At 40.5% G+C, this 27,741-nt stretch overlaps 1 protein-coding gene across 4 annotated transcripts in view; it reads left to right on the forward strand.

Moving 5' to 3' along the window:
* pard3bb (par-3 family cell polarity regulator beta b) overlaps positions 1 to 27,741 on the forward strand; it is a 326,214-nt gene that overhangs the window by 280,097 nt on the left and 18,376 nt on the right. For all 4 annotated transcript variants that reach the window (XM_054747065.2, XM_054747066.2, XM_054747067.2 and 1 more), the window contains one exon: positions 25,869 to 25,945. In XM_054747065.2, the coding sequence (XP_054603040.1) occupies positions 25,869 to 25,945 (77 nt within the window). The remainder of the gene's footprint in view (positions 1 to 25,868; positions 25,946 to 27,741) is intronic.

A 27,741-nucleotide genomic window follows, 5' to 3' on the forward strand; every position in this document is an offset into this window, starting at 1 on the left:
GAGCATTAGTTAGTAAGGTCCTCACTTGAACAAAAAATACAGCTTGTTTGCAGTGACTTTGGTATTTACTACCCCCTATTGCCAGAAATCTACACACTTTCCCTTTAAGCACGTTGTCTCTTTAAGACTGGTCCTGGGTGACATTGGAGTTTACAGGGAGGCCGTAGAAATTCTCTGTCTGGATATTTATTGTGGAGATTAATGGACTAAAATGGGTTGCTGCACCGTGACTGTCTTCTCCTTTTTTTGGAGAGTAAAAACTATATTTTGGTTTTTAAATGCTGCCGCTGCACCGTGTTAAGAAATCATATTACTGGTTGGTTCGAAATGGGTTGAAATGTTCACATTTCTTCTTTGCTTTACATGCTGATCACTAAAGCGTGCTTTAATTAATATTGCGTTTTCGTAAAACGTAAGAGCAAACAAGGGGGATTTTAATTGACAAAAATAATAAAATCAGCACATTTCCAAGCCAACTGCGGTTAACATTGGCACGTCGGCTTGAAAAATATCTCCTTTTTGCCGTAAATAACACACATTTCATAGCTGTTGTGGGTTATGTATGTGTTCATCAGTGCTTGAGAATTGTAACTTTGGGGAGCGGGTCGTAATTGTGGGCTTTTAATGCGGTGCTGTCTGTGGCGAGGTGTTGGTAGGGTCTGATCGGAGCTGCAGCCAGAGCGTTTCTCCCGACCAGCGGCTGCTGGGAGCTGGTCCACGGTGAAGCAGCCCACGCAGCCGAACGAGGGCTTCCCGGCTCTACCTAAGAGCTGACCGCAGCGGCCCTGACGACCGCGGGCCAGCGACCCGAGAAATAACATGGGGAGTCCTGCTGCTGCCTGCTGTTGTTTGTTTTCCGTAGTAAATACCTGAATATGCAGAGACTCAACAGGTCATTCAGTTGTGTGGTATCATTCAGATGATCAAATGAAATGTTGCAACATTAATATCAGTTTACCTGATCTTGATCAATAATCACATTGATGAATTGGTGCATGAATAACTACAAACCCTGCTTCCTGCAGCAGCTTTTTCTGCTCTAGATTTATGATCTGCTATTTGTATATTTCAACGAATAAGACGGAAATGGCATTAATTATTTAGATTTATTTGTGGATTTTTTTGTCGATGTTAACCCTGTTGTGTCTCAGTTCATGAAGCTGTTTTCAATGTTTCCCGCAATGCGAGCAGCTGATTGTGCAGCAGATGGCCGCGGACATGATCAATTTCGAAGTGCTAGTTCTGGATCAAGAGAAAGCCTTCTGTGCTGTGCCGATGATTTTATTTTGCGAGGATGGATTGAGGAAGGGGGACACACATGCTTAAATATCGACTGTCGGCAATAATCAGATTCATACTCATAAAATACTTGTTTACATGTTTTGTGTGTGTGTGTGTGTGTGTGTGTGTGTGTGTGTGTGTGCGTGCGTGCGTGCGTGCGTGCGTGTGTGTGTAACTCTGCCCACTAATCCGTTACGTATTTTGTTTCTTGTTGACATAAATACAAAAATTATGCAAAAGAAAAGAAGTGAAATAATGTACAAAACTAAAGTATATTAACCAGGATCGAACCCGCGACCTTCGCCATTGCAGGCGAACGCGTTAGTCACTAGACCACCAGTGCTATGTGCTAAATCTCTTTGCAAATTTATCCCTTCAAAACACCATGAGTGCTGGCAGGCTTTACAGCAACGTATGTAAAATAGAGCCTTTCTTATTATTATAAACTTGTCGCTTCCGTACAAATGTGAAACAATATATCTGACGGAGATTTCTGCGGAGTTTCTGCACTTTCCTGTCAACAGAAACAGACATGCTGTCTGCCGCTGCCTTCCGCCTCCAGGCTTTTTCAGACTAATAACTGAAAACTAAAGACTGTACACGTTAACTGAACAAAGATTACAGCAATACACCACAACTTTCTCGCTACAAATGTCGTCAAAACATATTTATATGCTCAAACAATCTTAGTTTATCAAATTTTCTCTTAGAACAGCCTAAACAGAGTCCGCCATACTTTCTCTGTTTCTCAGTCCTACATGGACCAATCACATTGCTGTTCTGCATTTCTTCATTTGCATGTAAAGGCCGGATTTGCTCACTAGCTAACTAGTGAGCAGTACAGCGGTCGAACTAGTTAACATGTTACACAGAATGCCAGCCAAGTGTGTATTTATTCAAATTCCACAAATTTACTAGTTTTAGGGGCATTTTTCTGCAGCTAGTTAACTAGTGACAGTGTTTTGTGTTCACTACTTAACATGTAAGGCTCAGTTTGCCCTCTATAAGCTACTGAGAAAAAATTATAATGCAGATATGCTCACTAGTTAACTAGTGAGTGCTTCCTGTCCCATTACAAGTGAACTAGAAAGGCCAAATATGTCAACTAGTTAACTAGTGAAGGTAAATTTGTCACTAGTTAACTAGTAAGAACACATTTTTACATAACAAGTAAACTAGATTGCTCCAAAAACAGCAACTAGTGTGCGTCTTGTGCGCACTAGTTAACTAGTGAGCATATCTGCACCTCACTAGTTAACTAGTGAGCATATCCGCACCTCACTAGTTAACTAGTGAGCAAATCCGCACCTCACTAGTTAACTAGTGAGCATATCCGCACCTCACTAGTTAACTAGTGAGCATATCCGCACCTCACTAGTTAACTAGTGAGCAAATCCGCACCTCACTAGTTAACTAGTGAGCAAATCTGCACCTCACTAGTTAACTAGTGAGCAAATCCGCACCTCACTAGTTAACTAGTGAGCAAATCCGCACTTCACTAGTTAACTAGTGAGCAAATCCGCGCCTCACTAGTTAACTAGTAAGCAAATCCGCACTTCACTAGTTAACTAGTGAGCATATACGCGCCTCACTAGTTAACTAGTGAGCAAATCCGCACCCTACTAGTTAACTAGTTGGCGTTTTGGGGCCCACTAGTTAACTAGTGAGCATATCTGCACTTTACAAGTTAACTAGTGATGCTTTTTTGCACCTTACTAGTTAACTAGTGGGCGCTTTAGGGCGCACTAGTTATTTAGTGAGCAAATCTGCACCTCACTAGTTAACTAGTGAGCAAATCCGCACATCACTAGTTAACTAGTGAGCATATCTGTGCCTCACTAGTTAACTAGTGAGCAAATCCGCACCCTACTAGTTAACTTGTTGACATTTTGGGGCCCACTAGTTAACTAGTGAGCATATCTGCACTTTACAAGTTCACTAGTGATGCTTTTTTGCACCTTACTAGTTAACTAGTGGGCGCTTTAGGGTGCACTAGTTAACTAGTGAGCAAATCTGCACCTCACTAGTTAACTAGTGAGCATATCCGCACCTTACTAGTTAACTTGTGGGCGATTTGGGGCCCACTAGTGAACTAGTGACACTTATTTTGCACCTCACTAGTTAACTAGTGGACATTTGTACCCTCTCTAGTTAACTAGTGAGCAGTTCCGCCTTCACAAGTTTACATGTAAGTGTCACACTGAAGCCACTACTAGTTCACTAGCTGAGGTTCCTCTGGCCAGCATGTTAACTTGTGTGCCGCATGCAAATGTTTGGGGTGGGATTTTACAAAATTCCGCACTGTGATTGGTTGTCATATTTTATTTTGACACAGGGAGCCAATAGAGAGTCTTAATTTGAGAAATTCTCCGCCTCCTAATTAGAATTCTGCGCAACTAGCTAGCTAGTGTGAATGTAGACTTGAACTAGTTTACTAGTATACATTTATGTCCTCACTAGTTAACTAGTTTGGACAATGGATGCATCAACTAGGTAACTAGTGAGCCTGCTGCCATCAACTAGCTAGCTAGTGAGTCATTAATGGTTCACTAGTTAACTAGTGGCACTGACCTACTCCAACTAGTTAACTAGTTAGGAGTTAAGCCTTCACTAGTTAACTAGTGTGCACATTTTGGCCATCAATAGTTAACTAGTGAGACACAAAAAACCTTCAACTAGCTGACTGGTATGCACTTTGGCCTTTACTAGTTAACTAGTGAGCCATTTATGTGTCAACTAGTTAACTAGTGAAGCCAAAATGTGTTCACTAGTTAACTAGTGCACATTTATGTCTACCACAAGTTAACTAGTGTGCACATTTTGGCCATCACTAGTTAACTAGTGAGACACAAAAACCTTCAACTAGCTGACTGGTGTGCATTTTGGTCTTTACTAGTTAACTAGTGAGCCATTTATGTGTCAACTAGTTAACTAGTGAAGCCAAAATATGTTCACTAGTTAACTAGTGCACATTTATGTCTACCACAAGTTAACTAGTGTGCACATTTTGACCCTCACTAGTTAACTAGTGAGACAAATACCTTCAACTAGCTGACTGGTATACATTTCTGCTTTTACTAGTTAACTAGTGAGCAGTTTTTGTGTCAACTAGTTAACTACTGAAGCCTAAATGTGTTCACTAGTTAACTAGTGCGCATTTCTGCTGCCACTAGTTAACTAGTGGGCACATTTTCACCCTCGATATTTAACTAGTTGACACAAACATGCCTAACTAGTTAACTAGTGGACAGAAATGGCTTACATGTTCATGACAATTCTGGCTGATATCCTGATATCAGAATAAATGCTCATTTGGCTTGCCATACTGTACACAAACCTCTGTTGAGGTTTGTGCAAGCAAAGATCAAGTGTGCTTGTGTGGATGCAGTTTCTAAAAACATAAATATGTGATGCAGAAACGTGAGTCATCTAGAAAATAAATGAATCAAAACGTTTTTTTTCCTTTGTTACATTAAATACAAATAACACCAATTTAGTTAAACGTTCGCTTTAAAATGTCTTTCATTTTTAGATATTAAATTAAAACTCAGTTTTGTTTAAACAACATTTGGGCTAAAATCAAGTTATAATACCCATTCTTCTGCTTATTTGGTCTGTGTCAAGGGAGCTGGAGAGCTTATGGGAATTCCAGACCCAGAAACTTTCACCAGCTCTCCTGATGAGATACAAACATAATCTTCCCCTGGATTTGCACCATGCACTCCTACCACACCCCTAGTGTTTGGATCTGCTCCCGGAGCCTCTTGTTTCTCGTCTCCCCTTGTTAAGTGTTGATTGGACTCCTTTGCCCCTCATTACCCTACCTACTTGTTGCCCTGATTATCCTCATGTATATAAAACCTCCGCTTGTGCTCGTCTGTGTCAGAGCCTCATCTGGTCTTCCCGTTGTGTCACCCTACTTACCATTATTCAAATAAAACAGTTCTTTTTTTTGCCAGTCTTCTTCCTGTGCCTGATCTCCTGCATTTTGGGACCAATCACAAATGTATATTACTATTATTATTATTATTATGGATATTGTTTCTAATTGGTTTGTTGTTTTTTGCTTGCGTTTGTTGAAAAATAGGAAAAAAGCCCCTTGAGAAAACAATCGTGAATTAAGTCGCAATTGCAGTATTGAAGAAGAACAAATCGCTATTAGATTATTTTCAGCCCTAGTCTCAACTAGTAGACGCTAACGTTAGCATTAGCAGCTACATGGCAGAAGTCATTTATGCTTGTGTAATTTGCAGAGATAGAACTTTGTTGCAAAGCAAACGGCGTCGGTGGTAGCAAATCAGAGGTCAGATTGTAATAAAAAGAATACCTTTGTTTGTCCCTCAGTTGGGAAATTGCATAATTGCAACACCTCAAGGACAGAGGATAGTAGCAATAGCACACATGAGATATCACACGATAGTATAATTTTAAATTAAGATAATCAAGATAAAGATTGCACATAATATGTCTGATTATCAGGAAATAAGGCTTTAAATCCTCCCGTCTGAAGCTACTTTCTCCTCCAGCTGAATTCTTTGTCCTCTTAACAGGTGCACCGGAGCTTCATTTTCCCTACAGTACGACTTACAGGGCATTTATTCCTACCAGAGACCACAACAAATGTATGAATACAGTTGACCTTTAAAGTTTATTTTTATTTTTATGGGGCTTTTTTCCTAATAGCAATGCAAATCTTTCTGAAATGGATACCCACCAAGTTTCTTGTTATATAAAATATAAAAGTGGATGTTTTGGCTTGATTTCAATCTTGAGTTCACCTGAGGAAAGCCACTAATCCTTCTTCATAAAGAAATTCTAGTTCCTACCGTAAATGATTATTCACTGCAAATGCATTAAATAGGAGTAGAGTTGATCTTCAACTTAGAGAAATCGCAGTCAAAACGGACTTGGAAACCTATCCTTTTCAAAACAGTCGGAGGGAGTTATAGATTTTAAGACCTTTCAGTGTTAATTAAAGTTCATTAAACATGTTGTATAGCAATCCAGCAGATTGGTTTGTTTATTTTTTTATGGCCTTTACTAAGTGATGATGTTCTCCCATTGGTCCATTTTAAATTGAGAGATTTGTCTCCAACTGCCAACCCAAAACCAGACTGCCTCTTCATTGAAGATGTCTCAATAATGCTTGGGAATTCAAGCCAAGTCCGTCTCACACACACACACACACACACACACACACACACACACACACACACACACACACTTCTACCCTGTTCCCCCTTTCTCTCTCTGTCCTCCCATCTGTGAGTTCAGATGAACAGAAGTCTCCTGGGGGCTTCATTGGCTGAGGTCCACACTAAGAGGCGAGCTAATTGGCCAGCTGGGGCCCAGCCGGTTGTTGGAGACAGGGCATTGGCCAGGAGTAGGGTCAAGTGGCATGTCATTGGTCAGATTGGTTAGTAACCTGGCAACATTCAAGGCTTTCCCCCTTGAGAAAAGCCTGGGTAAGAAGCAAAGGGGAAAAAAAAACTCGCTAAGGACTCTTGAACATAATTTGGTAACAGCTTTTCAGAAATTTGGGTTGGTTCATTTGCAGCTTTTGGGTAATGTAAAAGTGTCATGTACGTTTCAGTTCCTCGCAGCCTGTGTGTGAATTTGCAAATAACCCCTAATCACGAAGTTCTTATTTGTTGGAAGGGCTGAATCATCTTCATCTTCACCAGATTATCAATCCAAACAGGCTAGATGTCACAGACAGCTGGTTACCATGGCAAGTGCAGGTCCCTCTGTGTCTTTGTGCCCAGAATGTTCTGTCTGTTTGGATTTTCCTGTCAGGTTTTCTACAGTTTGACCAAAATTGGACCTTTTTTTCTCATGAGTTTCCACATCTAATGAGAAAATAATTTCCCCCTTATTTCTGTTTTTTTTTTTTTTACTGTAGATTAATATTGATCCACCTGAACTTCTTTTTTAAATTAGGTAGCAAAGTAAGTTAATCCTGAGGAAATGAGAGGTAGAGGTTAGTCACCAAGGATTAGTCTGGTCCCAGGACATCAAACACTCTATTCCCACCCAGGAGATAATCACAGCCATGCCAGCCAGGAAATTAAGCGTCTGCCTTTGGAGGGGTTTCTAATCCCTGTCTTTCTCTCATCTTACATTTGTATTCCTTTCCCACTCATCTTGAACTTATTGAATTTCCCTCTGGGATTAATAAAGTACTTTTGAATTTGAATTGAATTGAATTTGCTTTCTTCAGGTCAGTTCTTCTCTGACCACCCCAGCTTTGACCCCACCTGGACTGAAACTGAACCCAGGTCAGCATATTGCTATTTTTCATTGGGAGAATAAAAACGTTTCCCAGTTTTAGTATTATTTTGAAACAAATTTAATTTGTGAACATTTTAAATATATAAATACATATATATATATATATATATATATATATATATATATATATATATATATATATATATATATATATATATACATACATATGTGTGTGTGTGTGTGTGTGTGTGTCTCATTTCCGCTGCCTTCTAAAATATGTAAAGCATTCATTTCAATGTGGTCAAATACGGTTAATCAGCTTTTACAAAAGTTCTGAGAGAAGTTGCTTCTTAAGAGGATGTTTCTCAGGGTTCATATAAAATACGCCAAAGAGGACTTAAAACTTTTAAGACTTCCTTTTGTGAGCATTTTGTTGAATATTTCACCTAAGATGCGTGTAAATCTTCAGAGCCACTCACTGAAAGAAAGTGCAGCATAGAAAGATTTATCTTCTCTTTCTTTAACCACGCCATCTAGTACAAAAGCAATTATTGCCTCAATTTTTAAAACTTCTTGGTCCTTCTGTATTATCTATATTTCTTGAGTCTGTCATAAATGTATAAAGTCCATGAAAAAATTATAATCACTGGGAATAATCTTACGATTTTTATCTCTGCATGATATAAAAGCTGAATGTTGTTATAAGTCTGTATAAATATATACATTTAGAGATTTGTTTCAGCTTTTCGTTTGATAATTAACCAAAACCAGCTGAGTCGGGAGGAAAAGCTCTTGATCTACCGTTCGATCTACGGTTGAACCCTCACTGAAGGTCCCAAGCTTTGGCTTTGACTGAAAGAACAAGATCGTGGACACAAGCAGCCCTCTGCAGGGTGTCTAGGCTCTCCTTTAGAGCTAGGGGGAGAAGCTCGGTCATCTGGGAGGGGCTTGGAGTAGATGCGCTGCTCCTTCACATCGACAGAAGCCAGTTGAGGTGGCTTGGGCATCTTGTAAGGATGACTCTTGGATGCCTCCCTGGTGAAGTTTTCTGGGAATGTCCAACCCGAGAAGATCTAAAGGGAGACCCAGGATACGCTGAAGGTACTATGTTTCTTGGCTGGCCAGGGAACACCTTAAGCCTAATTTAAACGTCTCCGTCTGCTTCTGGACAAACGTACGCAACACCATTATCCATCCATTCGAGGGCTCTCCAGCAGGCTCATGCAGAAGCATGAAGATCTGTTTGTTCTTTATGTTGTGGTTCACTGTAAAAACAATTTTTTATGATTATTTCTGATTAAAATCGGTCGCTTTGAGTTTTTCATGCAGGCTGAAAATAAAAATAGTCTCCTACACCTATCTCCTGCAGTAGCTTCTGAGAGGCATCAGACAGTGAAACTCTAGGATTTTATCTACATCACATTGTCACTTAACATTCATGGACTCACCCATACTGGCTCGTGACAAGGAAGGCTGTTGTTGGTTTAGCATCCAAGAAATAGCAGAGTACATCCCAACTAGTAAAAGCTAATCATTAGCATTAACAACTCCACACAAAAAAAAAACTCCTCAATGTACTCAGTGGTAGAGTTGTGTTGCTGCTATCCAATCTGAGGTGAAATGTCCAAATATCAGGAAATACGACTCTGATTCCTGCTGCCAGTTGCTGCTCTCTGTGGCAGCAGACTTGTTTTCTGTTCTTGTTTAACACAGAGTAGCAAAGATTTTACCTGACTTTGCCGACAGTTTTGGCTACTTCCAGTGGCCTTTGTCAGTTGTCACAGCTACTCTGTGTGTTAGACAAGGCAGGGTTTTTCCTGGCTCAAATTGAGGCAGAGGTGGTACCATTCTGACCATGCGCCAGCACAAGCATACTCTGTGCATTCAACTGCGTCACTTTTTTTAAGGCAAAATATTTTTCGTTAAGTATTCTTATCTAAGCTTCCATTGATTAATAGAATATTCCATTTGACAACGTTTCAAGTGAAACAAATCTGGTTTGCTGCGAAAAATATGAAATAAAACAACTAATTATCAGGCTGAAGTAACAGACTCTTATTATGAAAGGCTCAATAATATGTATTGGATTGGTGTTTAGTTTCCTTTTTCCCTTCTGATATTTATAGTTAAAATATTTTTGTTTTAATATTTGACCTACATTTTAGGTTTGTAGTAATAACACTCATCTTAGTCAAAATAACACATAAATATATCCAGTAAAATATAAAGCATTTCATTAACATGCATTTGTATTGGAAATGGTAATAACATTTAATTTCTGCTGCTAAATATGTAATGGTGGCACGTCTATTATGTACGGGTTGGCAATAATCCAGTTTAAATTATGTTCAAAGATAGAAGCATTTGTGAATTATATACCACAACGGCTTGCCGTACTTCCTGCTCCTGCATGTGGAGCAGACTTGTAGCAGTCATGTGACTCGTATCTGCAGCGGTTCTGATAGCGCTGCAGGATGCAGAATAAACAGAATGGTGGGGACTTTTCATCCGCTTGTAGAGTTTAGTCTTTCTTAGTTTTACGATCATCATATATTTTTCTGTGCACCACTTGATCGTAGCTGCACTTTTGATCCCAAACTTTGGACCGGTTCTGCCTTTGTTGGTTCCTTTATGTTCCTCCAATGCATCCAGATTACCACACTGTGCGCCAGTAAAAACAGGGTATCCGCGGGTCCTTAAAAAGTCTTAAATTTGCTTTTCCAAATTTAAGGCCTTAAAAATCCTTAAAAATGACTAATAATCATTAAATACAGTTTCCAGAGGTCTTAAATTACCAAAGACCCAATAAACAAGATTCTTTTATTTCTATAAAATTTTCGTGAATTTCTGTTTTTTGTGTACGATGTTGGCGTAAGCAGAACCGTACACATTCAGTTGGTTGTGAAAGGGGGCTATTTTTAGATGAGCACATTAGCTGGTTAAGCTAGTGGGAGCTTGCGCCATGGGGAAGTGCAAATTAAATAGTGACTGGATGGCTAATCCCACGTTCGCGACGTGGTTAGCACCGGTTCCAGGCAATAGCTGGAAATTATAGCTTAAATTTAACTTTTAAAAATAGCTTAAATTTGGTCAAAGTGGCCTTGAAAAAGGTCTTAAAAAGTCTTAAATTTGACTCCCTTAAACCTGCAGATACCCTGAAAAAGCATTTTTCTTACACGTTAGTTTTGTTCATTGAAGTTGTGGAGAAAATAGTAATTCAAAGATGTTGCATGAGTGCTACGTTTAAAAATAGACAGACACGCACAGTTTTTTTTTTTTTTTTTTTTTTTTTTGTCGCACTGTACAGCCCTGCTCTGATATGGAAGACCCTGGGGGAAATCAGGACGTCAATAGCACCAACCAAAGATATGTACCAACTAGCGAGAAAAGGAATTTTTAATCTTCTTTTTCTGCAGCGGTTTTAGTGCTTTTCAGTGCACCTCTGCTGATACAGCGCCCCCGTAGTGGTGCAACGCTGCAACTGCAGTTAAAATAACATCCATATAGCTGAGGGCAGCGTGAAATCAGGCTGGGGCGGCACAAAAATAGCTGGAGGCGGCCGCCACGCAAATTTGAACACAGGAAAAACCCTGCAAGGACAGAAAAACAATGAAAATAGAAAAGAAACATAGAAAGAACATAACAAGAACTTGCAAGGCATTCATTCCTACCAGAGACCACTGCAAATGTATTGATTAAACGAGTCATCTACGCCTTTAATAGTCCAGGGAGTGCTGTGTAAAATCCCTTTTTACCACCACCCTTTGGCTTGATAAAGACAACAATTAGTATTTAGACAAGCTCCATTTGGAAAAGGTTATTTAGTTACAAGCAATACCTTCTTAGGTAGGTAGTCTGCTTTGGCTAGTTTCAATATCCTGAATAAACAACACATACGGACTTATAAAGTTTGCTAGTTTCAACTGTATGAAAATTCACAAAATAACAACAGAGAAGACATTAAACTGAAAAAAAAAATCAGACAATGGATGTCAGATATCAGGAAACAAAGACTTATGTAAAAATACTGTATATATGAGAAACTCTGGGAGAGACAAACATCTCCCTGGACATCGCCAACCTCTGGCTAGAGCCAATCACCTGAAAGGGGAACTGAGTTGTGAGAGGTGAAAGCAAAGAGTACCACTTTCATCCTATTACAGCTCTATCTAACCTGCCACCAAAGCCACCTGCTCCCACTGACACACACACACACACACACACACACACACACACACACATTCCCAGTCTTTTATTCAGACTCTGCACGCACAAATATTCCCTCATGCAAACGTTACAGATGTGGCTGAGCTGTGCGGCTCCCTTCTCATTTTAAGTCCTGCTACAGTAGGAAAATATCAGAGAGAAATAAATAAAAAATATGAAAATCCTCAAACACAAAAGCAGCTCAGATTTTCCCGCTCAAGGCGCAGACAATAGGAACTGTAAAGCAGGTAAGAATTCACCCTCCTCTCATCTCTGCTGTCTTCTGTCCCTCAACGTCCTGTCCTCATCAGGTTAATTGTCTCCCCTTCAACCTCTAACCCTTTTTTCACTCCCCTGTGCTTCTCTTCCTTCAACTTCCCTGGAATTCACCTGCTTTTGTTCCAGCTAATCCTCAAATGGGAACTTTTTTTAAGTCTGGAAGTTTGGGATGGAGTAGAGGCACAGATGGGGAGAGTTTGGGGGGTTAGAGGTAAAGGGCTATACTATCAGGGTGGCAGGGAGGGGGCTTATGGGAATCCAAATTATCTTCCTGCTCTCTTTCTCCTCAGTTTTCCCTCTGTCCTTTTGTATGTGGCATCGCCACCCGAGTCCCTCTCCTCCTCTTTTTCTTTTTCCCTCGTCTTATCGACTCCCCACCTTGCACTTTCAAGGACAAGCTTAACTGTTAAGAACACTAAGGACTGGATAAATGTGTGTGTGTGTGTGTGTGTGTGTGTGTGTGTGTGTGTGTGTGTGTGTGTGTGTGTGTGTGTGCGTGCGTGCGTGTGCATGTGCGTGCGTGCGTGTGCGTGTGTGTGTGTGTGTGTGAGAGAGAGAGAGAGAGACTCTGTTGTATGTGTTTATGCAGTTAAGTTTTGTAATGTGTCTATGTCATTGTGTGTGTGTGTGTGTGTGTGTGTGTGTGTGTGTGTGTGTGTGTGTGTGTGTGTGTGTCACCTAAGGCTTTGCAGCAGGGACTAATCCTATCCTCTCCTCCATCGCCTTACTGTACCTTCCCTTTTACTATCATTTATTTATCCCCATCTCTCTAACACTTCCTCTCACCCAACTCACCTTCTTTTTCCTTTTTCTCTTTCATTTTTTACTTAGATGCCTCACGTACCTTAGATGTGAGTATATATTTTTTTTAAAATGCACTAATCATCATGGACCAAATTGTTTCCGTAGTTCTTCTTTTCTGTAGTTCTTTGCCTAAAAATGCATTTGAATAGCACAATTTGATACATTCATTTTCAAATAAAAGTTTGGCATTCAGAGTGAAAACTGTTTTTAAAACCTGACTCATCAATCAGATAAATGTTTGGGATAGCTGTCAGTTGAACTCTAGTGTGGAATAAATAACCAAAGGCAATTGTGCACTTCCGAGCCTTTTGTTTGAGGTGGACCGGCAAAGCATATCTGGTTTCAGGATACACACTTGTGGAATTTAAAAACACACTACTCATGTTTCCTAAAGAAATACGGGTTCACATATTTTTAATACAAATGTTTTTCAAGCTTGCTGAAACAAAAGCTGCCTTCAGTGACCTGTACTGCAGAAAAGACGAGTTGCTCCAAGCTTAGCAGGGTCCGCCTGCAAAATGACCATGATTCAGTTTGAGGATAGAACTTCAAAATAAAATTGTTCTGCAAAATTTGCACACCAAAGCTGTTTTGAATTCCGTAAGAGAAAAAAGGACACAGCCAAACTACTTGTAACTTTGGGGTAGCTAATAATAAATTTACAAAAAGCTAAACAGATATAAGGAAGAGGTAAAAAAAAAAAACACCTACCAAAATTTCTCATCAAGTTGGCCTTTTTAGGTTAAACACTCAAAAATCCCTCCTATTCAATATTTTAGTTTAATAACCAAAAATATAATATAAATTCCCCTCCTTTGGTTTATTTGAAATCAAATAAAAAGATGTGAACACTGCAAGAGTGTGAACTTGTTTATTTATTTATTCATTTACAAATGCAGTATCCTGTCAACTATTTAGAATTAGAGTAACTACTGTAGATAAAACAATAGGGAGCCTAAGACTCCTCCCTTTCTGGTTGGCTCATGGGTCCCCGGGAGAACAAAAACATGAATGCAAGTCGACGGGGCTGAAAGAGCTTTTTTCTACTCCACTTTGCCGCACGCCCTGGATACAGTATGTTGGACTGCAATTTTAATGAAAAGTAATGAAGTGTGTTTTGACCACACCAGTCACTTACTTTGAGATTTGTCAGCTTGTATAAGGTCGTGTTTAGCATGACTACTAATCAGAAATCAGCATGTCATATTTATTACATCACCACAGAATCTCCTCTCCGCTAGCATAGCAGCTACCTATCACATGGGCAGATTTATGGTGGTTCTCTCCTCCTGAAGGAAGGATTTGAAGTTTGCTGAACTTACAGCCATTTCCCTCTGTTTTTATCCTTGTCTGGTTCGACGACATCATTTTGGTGATGCGCATTAGTAGTCCGGGACTTATTTTAACACAAACCTAAAATAACATTTGCCTCCATTTGAAAAAAAAAAAATTGAAAAAGCGCTTTCTTGGTGTCAAAATGCATCTTTAAAAATTCACGGACATCTTATGTAAAATCCATGGCACATAGTAAGCGGAATTAAAAAATAACGTTTTAGCCCTATTAACTCTCATTCATGTTTTCGTTCTTCCGGGGACCCGTGGTCCGAAATACGATTGGCGCGACTTAGGCTCCCTACACCTTTACATTAATGACTGACTCTTGCGTTAGCTTTTCAAAATCCAACTTTTGATGAATATTTTTATAGTTTAACCTAAGATTGACGCCGGGGACACACTGGCCGCGGAAGCGCCGCGAAAATAGGACCGCCTTCATTCGGCGTCCTTCTCAAGCTATTCTATAGACCACATGGGCCGCCGAAGCGCCGCGAATCGCCTCGCGCCGGCGCTCCAGCCCGCGCCGTGCAGCAATCATTTCGGCGTCTGCTCTATTTTTTCGCGAGCCGTGGGTGAATCGCATCAATTCTGGCAGGAAGTCAAACCTAGACATAAGAGGCAGGCCGGTAAATTTAACAAAATAAAGCATTTCTAAATAAAATTCCGCAATAGTCAAATGTGTTCGTAATCAGACACTGCAGAAAAACCACACGAACACGCACACACATCGAACTTGTGTGCGTGTGTAACCACGTGAAGGGGGTGTGGTTTTGGGTGTCTTTTTTTCCGGAGCAAACAGGACAGAAAGGCAGAAAGTCTGAGGCAAGCAGTTAAGATGGGTGACTTTAAATTAATTATGGAATTTGAGAAACACAAGGAGCTGTACGGCCCCCGAAAAACACGGTTATTTACGTACCCATTTCAGAAGAAACTGCTAGGATACAGCTGCAGAATTGGAGCGGGTTCCAAGAGATTCAACTGGCAGAAACAACTGGTTCATACCATAGGTTCACACACACACACACACACACACACACACACACACACATGTACAAACACTCAAACGTAGAGGAAAAGAGCTGAGAAAAGGCAGAGAGGAAATGGAGGACACCAAGTGTTTAAAAGGGAAAACTACAGCTGAGCCGAGGGGCGCCTCGACTGGGGCGCGTCTGATCTGAACTGAGGAGCGGCCGAATTTCGTGAGCGATTCGCTTCTCGGCGCTTCCGCGGCCGGTGTGTCCCCGGCGTCAGTTTGTATAATTTCAAACATTTTCTTGTATTTAGTGTTTCCCCATCGTTTGTCATTGTTTTCTTTCCCTCCTTGCGTCTCACACCTGTTCCTCAGCAACCAATCAGCTCACCTGTTTGTTATCCTACATTCACTCTTCCCTGCAGCTAGTTGTTTAGTATTCTCTATGCTGGTTCTGCTGGGCCACTGCTCCCCACACCTGATCCAATGGATGAATCACCTCTTCACTGGGTTTTCCAAGTTCTTCAGAAGCCTGTTATTTATCCAAAGATTCAATCCAGGCGTGTTGGTGTTGGAAAACGTTGAAAAAAATGCAGGTACTGTCTAGAGAACCAGAATTTAGATGCTCCATTGCTGAATTCACCCATTTCCCTTGTCTTCCCTTATCTTTAGTGCACATTTAAGATTTAGTTACTGCCTTGTCAACTTTGTATTATCTTTATGAAAAATTCTTTATTTAGAGATACCTCAGTCTGCATTTTTTTAAAAAGCTGATTAAAAACAAATGTGTTTGAGATCGAACGCTAATGTTACTTTAGCTATCATAGCAATTTAGCAAATGTCATTTTTAATTTGGTTAATGACTCCATTTTCTGATGTGTACACAAACACAGAGGTTCAATGCCATATCTTCCCTTTTCTTAATGTGTTTGCTAAATAAACTGGATCTTTAGAGCTTTGCATTAAATAGTAGTAATAGCTGTATTCATGGAGACGCTCTAAGCTGAATACTTTGGGGAAAATTGACCTTCTGTGGTCTTAATTGCACCAGAGGCTCAACAGCGCTGTGACATTTAACTGTGCTCCAGACTTAATTCTTAGTGTTTTATTCTAGTGCTTTGCTGACATTTCAGTGGGAGGAGGTTTGAGGAAAAAAATGATTGGTACTTCTTTGGTGCTCTGAATAAATAAGTTCCAATTTTTTTTTCCACTGTATGTCTCTACCTTGCATATATCAATGCTGTAGTGATCTTTATTTAGCATAGTTACTGAAGAAAAATAAATACATTTACAAGCAAACATATCTAATTTATCACATTTAGAAATGGTATCAGCATTTTACCAATATTCAATACTCTGTTATAGGCTAAATCTTAATTCTCAATAAAAAATAAAGCGATACCCATACATGTTTTTGCCAAAAACAAAAATTGTATTTGTTATGGTTTGCTCTTACTAGAGATTTACTCCAGAAAGGTGGAGTGACTGTTGGTCATATGGCCAAAACACACTCTTTAGAAAGACTGACGAACGATGGGAAGACCTAATTTGAAAAGCTGTTTGTGTGTGCAAAGGTGAACTTGTGTGTGAATGTGAATAAGCATGTTCTTGTGAGGGTGCTTACCGGCTCTCAGCTTTAGTGCTACTTTGTTAAGAGGCTGAAGTAATTAGCTGAGAAAATGGAAGGCTTTTCACCAGCAGCTGCAATTACTGCAGGAACGACTGGATGGATAAATGGATGGAAGAAGGAATGGTGCATGGTATTAGGACAAATAAAGACCAGTGTGCTGTGACAAAGGATACTGGTGAATGAATGAAAGGGAGGAAGATTTTAAATAAGAAGTAACAAACTGGCTAAACAAAAAATATAAATAATTTTGCTTCAATCTCGACAGGTGTATCAAAGCAGAAGAATTTCTCTCATCAAGTGCAAAATCTAGTTTTCCTCATCAGAAACCAAGACTGCTATAATGTTTCTAATAACAAAAAATTCTGCATACATTTTGTGTCTAAGCATGTGTGAGTTCACTTGAACTTGCAAACAAAATATTAAATTATTATACCATTACTCAATTTTTCTACCTGTCCATGGTCAAGTTCAAGAGGTGACAGGATAATAAGGGAAGCCCAGGCATTCCTCTCCCTAGTGATACTCTCCAGGGCCCTCATTCGTCAAACGTTCGTAGAAATATTCCTTTATTCCTTCCTATGAACAAAGTTTAGAATGTTTGTACGAACAATTTCTGAAGCATGCGGTGGCACTGGTCTGATGATAAATTCCACCTGTGCATACCCAGATGCTCGTGCCCGTTCTCAGTCATTTACAGAAAGAAATGCCCTCTATTGACCATATTTGGTCATGCTATATCCTCAGCACGTGAGGTGATTCCCTGCGGTCTTCCCAGAAAAAAATAAACCTTTGTTGCAAGATTGAGACACGGGTTGCCGAAGTACAAAAGAACCAAACAAGGTGCAGAGGTTATAAACGTGGTCGGGACGGAGGTTCCCTTCAGGAATAAATGAACTTTAATCTGATAAATTGTAGAGTAACGGGTTTACATTTTACATTTAAGGAGTCGTTCTGTTTGGATTTAGTTTCATTTGGAAATGTCTGAGAGTGCAGCCTCTTCTGAGCTGTCATTCAGTCTGGTTACCTTGACAACGTGGCGTGTGTGATTGGGCTATGATTAAAAAAAACGATTACGAACATCATAAAAATAAGAAAAGTAACAGTTGTGATTCCAAAAAAACACAAAATCCATTCTAGTGTCAGATTCCCGTTGGGTGTTTTAGCACCAATTATGTGACACAGCCGTTTTTCCATAATTATTTATGTGGTAAAATAATTTGTGCATGAAGAACATGTGTGGATGACTGAGAGCTTGGGTGTTGTGGTTCCCTCGTTCTACCACTAGATGCAGTTCCTACGCATGGTCTGAGTTGTTCTTGTATTTAGGAACATTTTCACGCACAGGTACAAAATGATGAATACGTAAATTAGTTCCTATGCACAGTATACACACAGATCTAGCTGGTAACCAATATCTCCAGTAAATTCTGGGATGTGCCGAGAAATCCTTCAAATGAAGGCAGCCATGAGATATTCCAATTAGATGCCTGAACAACCTCAGATGACTCAAAGGTAAGGGGCGTTTCTCTAAGCTACCCTCTGGAGGATGGACCAACTTACCTTATTCTACAGCCATTTTCATGAGACACACCATGCCAGCAAATTGCACTGTGGCAGCATTGCAATGTGGGAATCTTGGGGTTTTCATGCCGCCAAGCTTAATAGTAATATTACCGCAATGCTGGACTTGTGAATAAAGATCACACCTTGGCACAAAAGAGGGTGATGTAATGACCACATGTGGAATGTTCACCAAGCTCCGGCTGGCAACTATGTCCCAATCCCAATGCTCGAACTTCCACCCAAGCGCCCTTCATTTGGACGTTACAGTCCAGGGGTGCGATTGCCTTTGGCGTACTGCGCACTTCCTCCAAGTGCATTTCACAGAAGGCCGTAGGATGCAGTGCAAGTAGTTTTGCTTTCGTAAACAGAATCAGCTGAGATGGCAAACTGGAGTGATGCAGAGCTCCGGGAGCTTTTCTCCTTACAACTGAAGCTCATATCACCAGACAGTTCGTGGGGAATGTGGGGGACAGCCACCTCTGAGAGCGGCTTGTCAAAAATACTTAAGGAGCGTGGCTTCAATCGCAGTAAAAAGCAAGTTATGTCCAACCTAAAAGGAAGTCAGTGACAGCGCTGAGATTGCCCCCACACCCACTTTATACCGACACCTTCTTTTTGTGTAAAGCACATGATCGTGCCACATTACCGGCACAGGCTAACCACTTATGGGCGACCAAAGGCTCCTTGATGCCGCCTCACCTGTGCAGCAAATTGGTGGCATCGGTTTATGAAAGAGGCTTAAAAGGAACTCTGGCTATGAGGACGTGTATGCCCAAATAAGTCACAATTTTTCTGTTGTACCAAACTATGTTGTTAGAAACACACTAAATATTGCTGTTTATTTATAAATCTGTAATATTTAGTAAATTTTTGGACATACGTAGGATGCCATACTTTCCACATGCAATGCACTGTGGGGGCGATGACGTATATTGGTTGCACTTGGAAGAATAGCTATTGACGCTAGTGTTTGTTTACGTGCTCACCGTATTAATAATTAAGTAAAATGCCGCATTGTCCTTCTTTTGGATGTAATTTCCAGTCAAAGGCCAACAAGGGGAGTGATGTAAGTTTACATAGCTTTCCCACTGGCAAGAAGAGGAGAAAGCAGTGGGAAGATGCCTGTGGACGGACACAACTTCCCAAAGATCCGCAGCTGTGTTCCCAACATTTTTCTCCTGATGCATTTGAGTCTTATAGTCGACCACAACTACTTGAAGAGCTCACCAGAGCGGCTGGGTATAAGAGAAGGCAGAAACTAAATGCTTTACCGACCATTTTCCCACACAAGGAGCCTGAACGCCCTCGGAGAGACGAGACCCTGGACGCTCTCCTGAGCCGACAACCCGCTCCTGCAGCTGCCGCTTCTGTCACATTGAGCGAACCATCCGACACGCCACTCGTCACGGGTGAAGCCGAACATTTACCTCTCCCAACAGTAAAACAAGCAGTAAGTGTAGCAATAGTGTTCTCCAAATATATAATATCTGCAAAAATGAGTCATTTAACTGAATATCCTAATCATTTATAAAGCACACGACAGCTCTGGATGCTAAAATTCTCCAAAATCATTCATAACTGAATAAGTTTGATCACACGATAGCTTACTGTTAACTTCTGCTGACAAAAATGTGAGCACTCTACCTCTCAGTTACCATGGACACGTATTTGCCGCACACGCACCACCGGTTTTGTCCTGCTCTTGCTTCATCCGCCCTTCTTGCTCTTCATTTTGATGCTCGTTTTGTGAAACATCGTCAGTGATTTCCTCATTAATGTTTCGCTCGGGTTCAAAGTGAAAAGGCTGAACAGATGTTTATGTCGCTGAACAGTCACTACAGGGTCGCAAAGCCAGCCGGCGCAACCGAGGTACAACCAGATGACTTCACTACCCAGAGTGCGTTGCGATGCTAACAACAATGGTGACCTACAAGTTAAACTATTTTTACAAATTTTATTAAAAATGAAGACATTAAGAAGGTTTTTTACACCACTTTAATATAACTTATACTAACATTTATCTTTTAAGAACCACAAAGTTTTGCAACCTGGGTTCCATTTAAGGCTGACCCTGGCCACCCTATGGAGGCTTATTTCACCACGTGTATCCCGCATCTTGTTTTTCTTGTCGTAATCCAAAACTTGTAACCTAAGGGCTGCAAAGTCCACTGAAATATAGAAAGGTGACAAGAAAGTAGGTTTATAAGATAGTGTTGAATAAGGAGATTCAACAGCACTCATAAGAACCCTTTATTTCTCTTGAAGAGTGTTGGTTAATGAAGGAAAATGATTAGGTGTAGACAGGGAGAGTTGGACGAAGAGACAGTTGGGAGTTACAGAAGAATAGGATAGATACTTCGCGATTTGCATTAAGTGGTCTCATTAATGCAGTGTGCATCCAGAAAACACAGTTAATCTAAATCCCTTGTGGATATCCTGAAAACTCACCTGAAGAGAACTAGACTGTCTTCTATGTGCATACGTATGTGTTGTGTTGTGGATTTAAAAGAAAAAAGAACGAGCAAGTGTGTGACGGAGCTGAAAGTGATGGGGTGGTGTGTTTTATGGATAAATTGAAGGGTCTGTTAAAAGGAGAGATGAGCCCCTGTGTGTGTGTGTGTGTGTGTGTGTGTGTGTGTGTGTGTGTGTGTGTGTGTGTGTGTGCCCTTCTCCCCACAGTATCAGTCTCTTCTGTTTGATTTCCGTGCTCTCCTCCCTGCCTCTCTTCTGCTCACTATCCCGTGAAATGGTTTTTCACTAGACCATTACCCCTACCAGTGCACTACTGTGCTGCCCTGGCCCTCTGTGAGTGAAAGGAAATGTGTTGGTGTGTATGTGTGTGTGGAAAGAGAGAGAGGGAGAATATGATGTGTTTTTGGCTGTGTGCATTAAAGAGATTGTACTTGTCATGGATTTTATCAATATGTTTATCAATAACCCATTTCCTATAGTGAAGAGAGAAGGAGACAATGAGCTGACAAGTCAAACAGTTATAACTGTGGCATGATGCACGAGGCAAAATGCACCGAACATCCGGTCACAGAGTTTATTTATAGAGAGGGGGAGAGAGAGAGAGATTGTGTGTGTGTGTGTGTGTGTGTGTGTGTGAGTGAGTGAGTGAGTGAGTGAGTGAGTGTGTGTGTGTGAGTGAGTGAGTGAGTGAGTGAGTGAGTGAGTGAGTGAGTGAGTGAGTGAGTGAGTGTGTGTGTGTGTGTGTGTGTGTGTGTGTGTGTGTGTGTGTGTGTGTGTGTGTGTGTGTGTGTGTGAGTGAGTGAGTGAGTGAGTGAGTGAGTGAGTGAGTGTGTGTGTGTGTGTCTGAATGAGTGAGCATGATCAAAGAGGCATAGAGCAATACATTTACATTCAGTTGATTGAGTCAATGATCAAGAATTAATAAACATAAATTTTTCCATAACATTCCCTCCTGTTTATCCAAATAGGATAACCAAACAAAGGGAAGCAACAAAACAAAAACAAATAAGGAAAACAAAAAGAAGTAAAATAATAAGGAATTTTATCCACTTCCATAATTTCTCCCCATTAACTATGAAAGCTACATCAGTCACGAATCAAGACAAAAAATGACAAACATCAAAACAATAAAAATAATAAGTAAAGTAATAAACACTACGATCAGATATAAAAGTTCAGAATCAACACGATAAGGCAAACACAGCATGAGGTACTGCAATCATTTGTCTCCTGCGGATTGTAATCTCAATCCTGTTAACTTGTCCAAAGAATCATTCCATACAAAGTTCAATACAAAAATCAGCTAAATAATAAAAACAAATGAGGTCAACACAACTGTCAATAACATCCTACAGCAGTTCACAGAGATAGAAAATGGAATCAGCTAAATCAACACAATTATAACCTTAAGAAAAACTATTTCAGACATATTGAAATGAATTACTATGTATGCATGTATGTATTTTTCCAGTATCAAAAAAATGATAATTTTATGAGGATAAAGCCATCTACCTTATGTACACTTTTTAAAACACTGCCCAGCAAACATTCGGATATTTAATGACAGTTGAACGGCCATAACTGTTAAAGATATCACTGGAATAAAAAAAAACATATATGTTAACTGTTGTTCTTGCCTGGATTCGAACGAAGATCCTCCGATTAAAAGTCATCGGCTCTACCAGCTGAGCTATGACAGTTCTTACTGAAGATTGAATCAAATTTGTTGTTCCGCTACCGCCATTGTGCTCCGAGAGGAAGTCAATGGGCCAATGAGGTGGAGGGTTATGAGCGGAAAAAACTTACCAATTATAAGACAGAAAAGATCAGCCACAGGCCACGCCTCCAGAGTGCAAAAACTCCCAACAGCCGAGCAAGCAGAATCAGAAATCGAGCGCAGAAAGGCTGCCGCGCGCATGTTTTCCTCTGCCATGTGCTCGTTGGCCAACGCGCGCACACAAGTTTGTCACTTGTGCACATCCTTGTGCGCTCACAGACACAGTTTGCTCCCTCTCAGTGTACAAATGACCTCTCGCCATGTATATTTTCACTCGAGAGGTTCTAACTTCCACGCGCGAGTCCCGTTCGCACGCGCGATGTTTTGGCACCCATCTGACGCCATATCCTTCCTCGTCGTGAGCCAAGATGGGTGAGTCCATGAATGTTAAGTTACAGTGTGGCGTAGTTCTGTCAGGCTTTTCTGAACCGAGCACCTTCTGCCTATTTTCTGTCAGAAGCTAATGCATGAAATAGGGTTAGAAGACTGTTTTCACGTTCAGCCTGCATGTTAAACTCCGATTGACTGAATATTTTAAAAACTAATAAGGGAAAATGGTTTCTCAGTACACCTGTTCTTTAAATAAAAAACACAGCACTTATTTAGAAAGCACAATTAACAAATGGGTTACTATTTCTCAAAGTATCTAACATTCCTGTATTTTCCAGATGCTCCTTGCTTGGGAGGTTATCTGACAAATAAAAACTAACTAAATAAATAAAACTGGTTTCTTTACCTAAGATTTGTAACTTGAGAATTTCTGATAGCAGGTGAGCAAAATCCAATAATTTCATCCTTTAAAGTATTTTTTAATGCTTAATAATGACCCTTTTTAATTAAAAAATGGCCTCCTTAGTTCTGAGAAATATATTTTTATGTCCTGCAGGACTGAAGAGCAAACAGCTAGTCTAAGGCCTAGTCCACACTTAGCCAGGTTTTTTTAAAAACGAAGATCCGCCCCTCCAAAAACTTGTATCCACACCACCTCGTTTTAAAAAAAAACTCTGTCCACACGTACCCGGATAAATACGTTGTTAAGGACATGCCAGACCTGTAGGCGGCAGTACTTCCCCCGTTCTTAACCTCGTCCTTCGTCTGTGGTCTTCCGCAAGGAGCAGTAATTCCGCTTGCAAAAACAAACAAGCAAAAAGCGCTTGGACAACTGATAAAGCGAGCGCAGCTCTGAGGGCATCCATGCTGTCGGCTAGTGTAAACACAGGTCGCACACGTGATGTCAGCATTTTTTTGTCGCGGAAAGTGACGTTGCGGACCTTAAAACTCCGGTTTTGTCTGTCCACACGCAGACACCCAAAACGGAGAAAACACAGATCTTCACTTTGGCCGGAGTTTTTAAAAAGATCCGTTTTCGTGTGAAAAAACACAGTTTTCGTGTGGATGACAGGCCAAAACGTAGAAAAATATCTACGTTTTGGCAGATCCCCGGCTACGTGTGGACAGGGCCTGAGTGTATTGCTGGTTTCTTAAAACAGCTTGAATCTCCTAATTGTGATGGCTGTTCACGTGAACTTATTTTCTAGTTTTTCATTGCTGTCAGTTCGTTTATTTAGATGAAACAGCTGACGGTTGTTTACAAGTGAAAATACCATCAGTAGCAGCAGATGGTAGCATCTCCAGTGCATCCAGGAGTCAAGTCCAACAGGAATTCCTTAATATTTTTGATGAAACCTAAGACAAATAAGACCTTTGTGTAAATGTTTTTAGAAAAATATCTTAATATATGTTTTAGACGGCAGAAAGGGGCTTCAAATATGGATCCCTTTGGACCATGTTGATGAACTAAACTCTAGAACCTCACTTTTCCTTCACATCCTGACTCATTTCTCTCAGCTCACAGCTTCCACCTCATCATGCAAGTCATTCATCCTCTCACCATCTAGTTCCCTCCCTTAACATCTTATTTAAACCGCGTCGTTAATATCCTTTTTGCCTCCGACTCCACCGCCCTTGTCTTCACCTCATTCACTCTCTTGTTTTATAAGTCACCTCTCATCTCCTTTCTTTTGCTTTCCCACTTCTCAACAACTTCACTATACCCCCCCATCCCCCCTCTCTCAAAGTCATTTACTTCACATTCGCTCCATCTCTCTTTCCTCCTTTCTTTTGCCGTCTAATGCCTTTTCATTCCTTTGCTCCACCTCTTTATTTGCTCTTAATATCCTGCTGTTTCTCTACCTGAGATATTGAAGCTATAAAGACAGGTGTTCAAAAGAAAGTAGGCCCAGCAAATCTGTTTCATATGTCTTCTGGCTTCATTTCCTGGAATGCAAATAAAAGAAGAAAAGGAGAGCAAAAACTGTTCTCTTTTATGTCTAACGCTCAGTAGCTTGTGGAAAGAAAAAGCACCTAGTTCTTGTTAAAACCTCCACCAGCACAACAATAGACTGCTCATATTTTCTTTTACTTTGTTGGAATGTACCGTCGTAGTTCTTCTTTAACATGTGAAATATTAGTAAAATGGTTAATGATTAAACCCAGCTAACAGCTATAGTTCAGCTTTTATTTTTACATTATTACACATTATAGTTACATCTTTTTCTAAACATGTCCTCCTTGTGTATGCGCTGATGTCTGGGTTTAGTCGGACTCATTGAGACGCACCGCAGCAGCTGGAATGTTCCAACCGGATAGGCCATGATGTTCTCTGAGAGAGGTTGTGTTTGTGTACACATGTGTGTGTTTGTGCAAAAATGGGAAACGAGAGAAAAGGGATGAGTGAGGAAGGAGAACGTAAGATGGTGAGGGTTAAAGAGAGAACCAATGAGAAGAAATTGGAAAGATTGAACTGTGAGCAGCTTGGTTTAATCTGCTGTTTTTCTCAGTATGGAGATGAGATGCAGCTTTTTTAAGCGTGTGTGTGTGTGTGTGTGTGTGTGTGTGCGTGCGTGCGTGTGTGTGCGTGCGTGCGTGTTTGTGTGTGTGTGTGTGTGTGTGTGTGTGTGTGTGTGTGTATGTGCGTGCGTGCGTGTGTGTGTGTAAAAGTGAACCATGATGTTTTGAAGTAACCTAATCTTCGTTGGAGACTCTTTTCTAGCCCCAACAAACCTCAAAAGGCCTAAACCCCAAATAACTAGCCTTTGTTGATCTTAAATTACCTCTACATCACACACACACACACACACAGACACACACACACACACAATCCCTGGTTGATGGGTGTGTATTGCTTAGGCTCATAGTTCTGAAGTTCCTACCTTTGGCAGGAAAATGTAATTTCTAATTTAACCTTTCATATTTTAAATGTATCAGAATGTAGTGATTTAAATTCTCAAAAAGTTAACAATTTGTTTTTGCTTCAACAGTTGCCAGTTAGAGGGACGAACCATCGTGTAACACCACAGTACGAAGAGGTGGAGCGTCAGTATGCATCCTTACCGAGGTATTACTCTCTCCTATGTTTTTGTCTGTCCCCTTTTCTTCCTCTACATCTATTATCTTCTGCCTCTTTTTTTCTCCTGGCTGTCTCTGGAGGCCTCATCTCAGACAAGAATGCACCTTACTTGTACGCTGGAGAAAATACAGCCAGACAGGGTTGAAAATAATACCTAATTCTACACGCTCCTCTGTCCCTCAAGCTATGGCAACAATTAGGCTGATACCTTGACCAGAATGGGAGCCTTTATCCACATTTACATGTCAGTTAGAACATGGAAATTGATTGAAGTGCGTTTGTCTCACACATCTTTTCCTGTTGGTAGTCTTCTGATTTGCCTGTAACATCACACAAAATGGTAAACAAACACTGGTCCGAGTAAAGCAGATGTAATAATAGGATGTGCACGAAGTCTTAAAATATTTGAAAATTTTTATTTGCATTAAAGGGACTTTTCGGACTTTTGAATTTTTATGCTCGCGATTGCCCCCTCAGGCCAAAAGCGTAACGGCAGCTTCAATAGTAGGCTCGTGCATGAGGCGCGCATGCTGTATGTGCACACTCCTAAACGAAAATAACAGCTGAGACAGTCCCGTGTGTGTGGCCCAGAGGACAGGAGAACACACAGCTAATTAATTAAATAATTTGGTTCTGTACCTTTCTCTTCAGCACAGCCGACAGAGGTTTATGATGGGTCAGTCCTCCTGCATGCTCAGATCATTCCCTTCTCTTGCTTGAAAAATTGTTCCAAAATGAAAGTTGAACCCACATCTTTTTTATCCGCGAATTCAATGCCTTTTGGCGAGTCTCAAATAAAAAATTGGGCATCTTACTGTAAAAAAATATACCATTAATGTAAAAAAGAAACTCAAAAATGATCAGACCAAGAATCAAATCCAGGTCTTCTGCAATTGAGTCAGACATCTTACAAGGTGAGCTAAAGCACCAATAATGCTCTCTGTATCTGTAACATTTATATCCTTGATGACAGCTGAAACAACGTCAATCCAAAGAACGGTTCAGAGCGAAAATGGCTATTTTGTTGCTAATTTGCAGGAAATATCTAGAAGAAAGTAGCTAAGGGTCCTCAGAAATGTAGCTAGGTTCATCACTAGGCGTTAGGAACAGTGACAAAGTCGCTGAGTTGGCATTACCTCTCTCTCTGCTGCTAAAGCTACGGATAGCAAATACGGGCTATGCCTGAGCGTGAACGCGCATGAAGCAGCCTGCTCGACCCGAGACTCTCTTTTTCTGTGATTTTACAGAAAAGCAGGCAAACACAGTAAAAATGCCAGGGCTCAGTCTACAGGACCAGGGCATTGCAGGAGAATGTATGAAGAAGACATTTATTATTTCTATACATGTTTTGGCTGTCAAACTTCCTTATAGTCCCTTTAAATAATTACCAATTATTGGTTTTTGTTGCACTTGACTTATCTATTCTCAATTCCACAGTCTTGGCGTTTCTGGAAGAGGGTGTGCCCAAGCCGATCATGGCTCGGCTAACGTGGGGTGTTGACTTTTTATCAGGGTGCCTTAACTCTGTTAGGAGTTGGCCGGTTCGGTTCTACTCCGCCCAAAATAAGGTGTATGCATGTATTTGAAAAGTCAAAATTTAGTAAGACTGAGAAAACAATACAGCTTCTCTTATTTCATGTAAACTTACTGACTATTTTTGCTGGTCCTTTTTACCCCAGACCATTTATTTGCTGCAAAGCAAAAGAACTAGACGGAAGATGAATGGTGCTTGCAGGTTGTTGGCAAGGGTTTCAGTCGTATGGTGGAACATGACAATAGTTTGG

The sequence above is a fragment of the Nothobranchius furzeri genome, chromosome 14 (genome assembly GCF_043380555.1).
Source record: "Nothobranchius furzeri strain GRZ-AD chromosome 14, NfurGRZ-RIMD1, whole genome shotgun sequence".
NCBI classification, from domain to species: domain Eukaryota; kingdom Metazoa; phylum Chordata; class Actinopteri; order Cyprinodontiformes; family Nothobranchiidae; genus Nothobranchius; species Nothobranchius furzeri.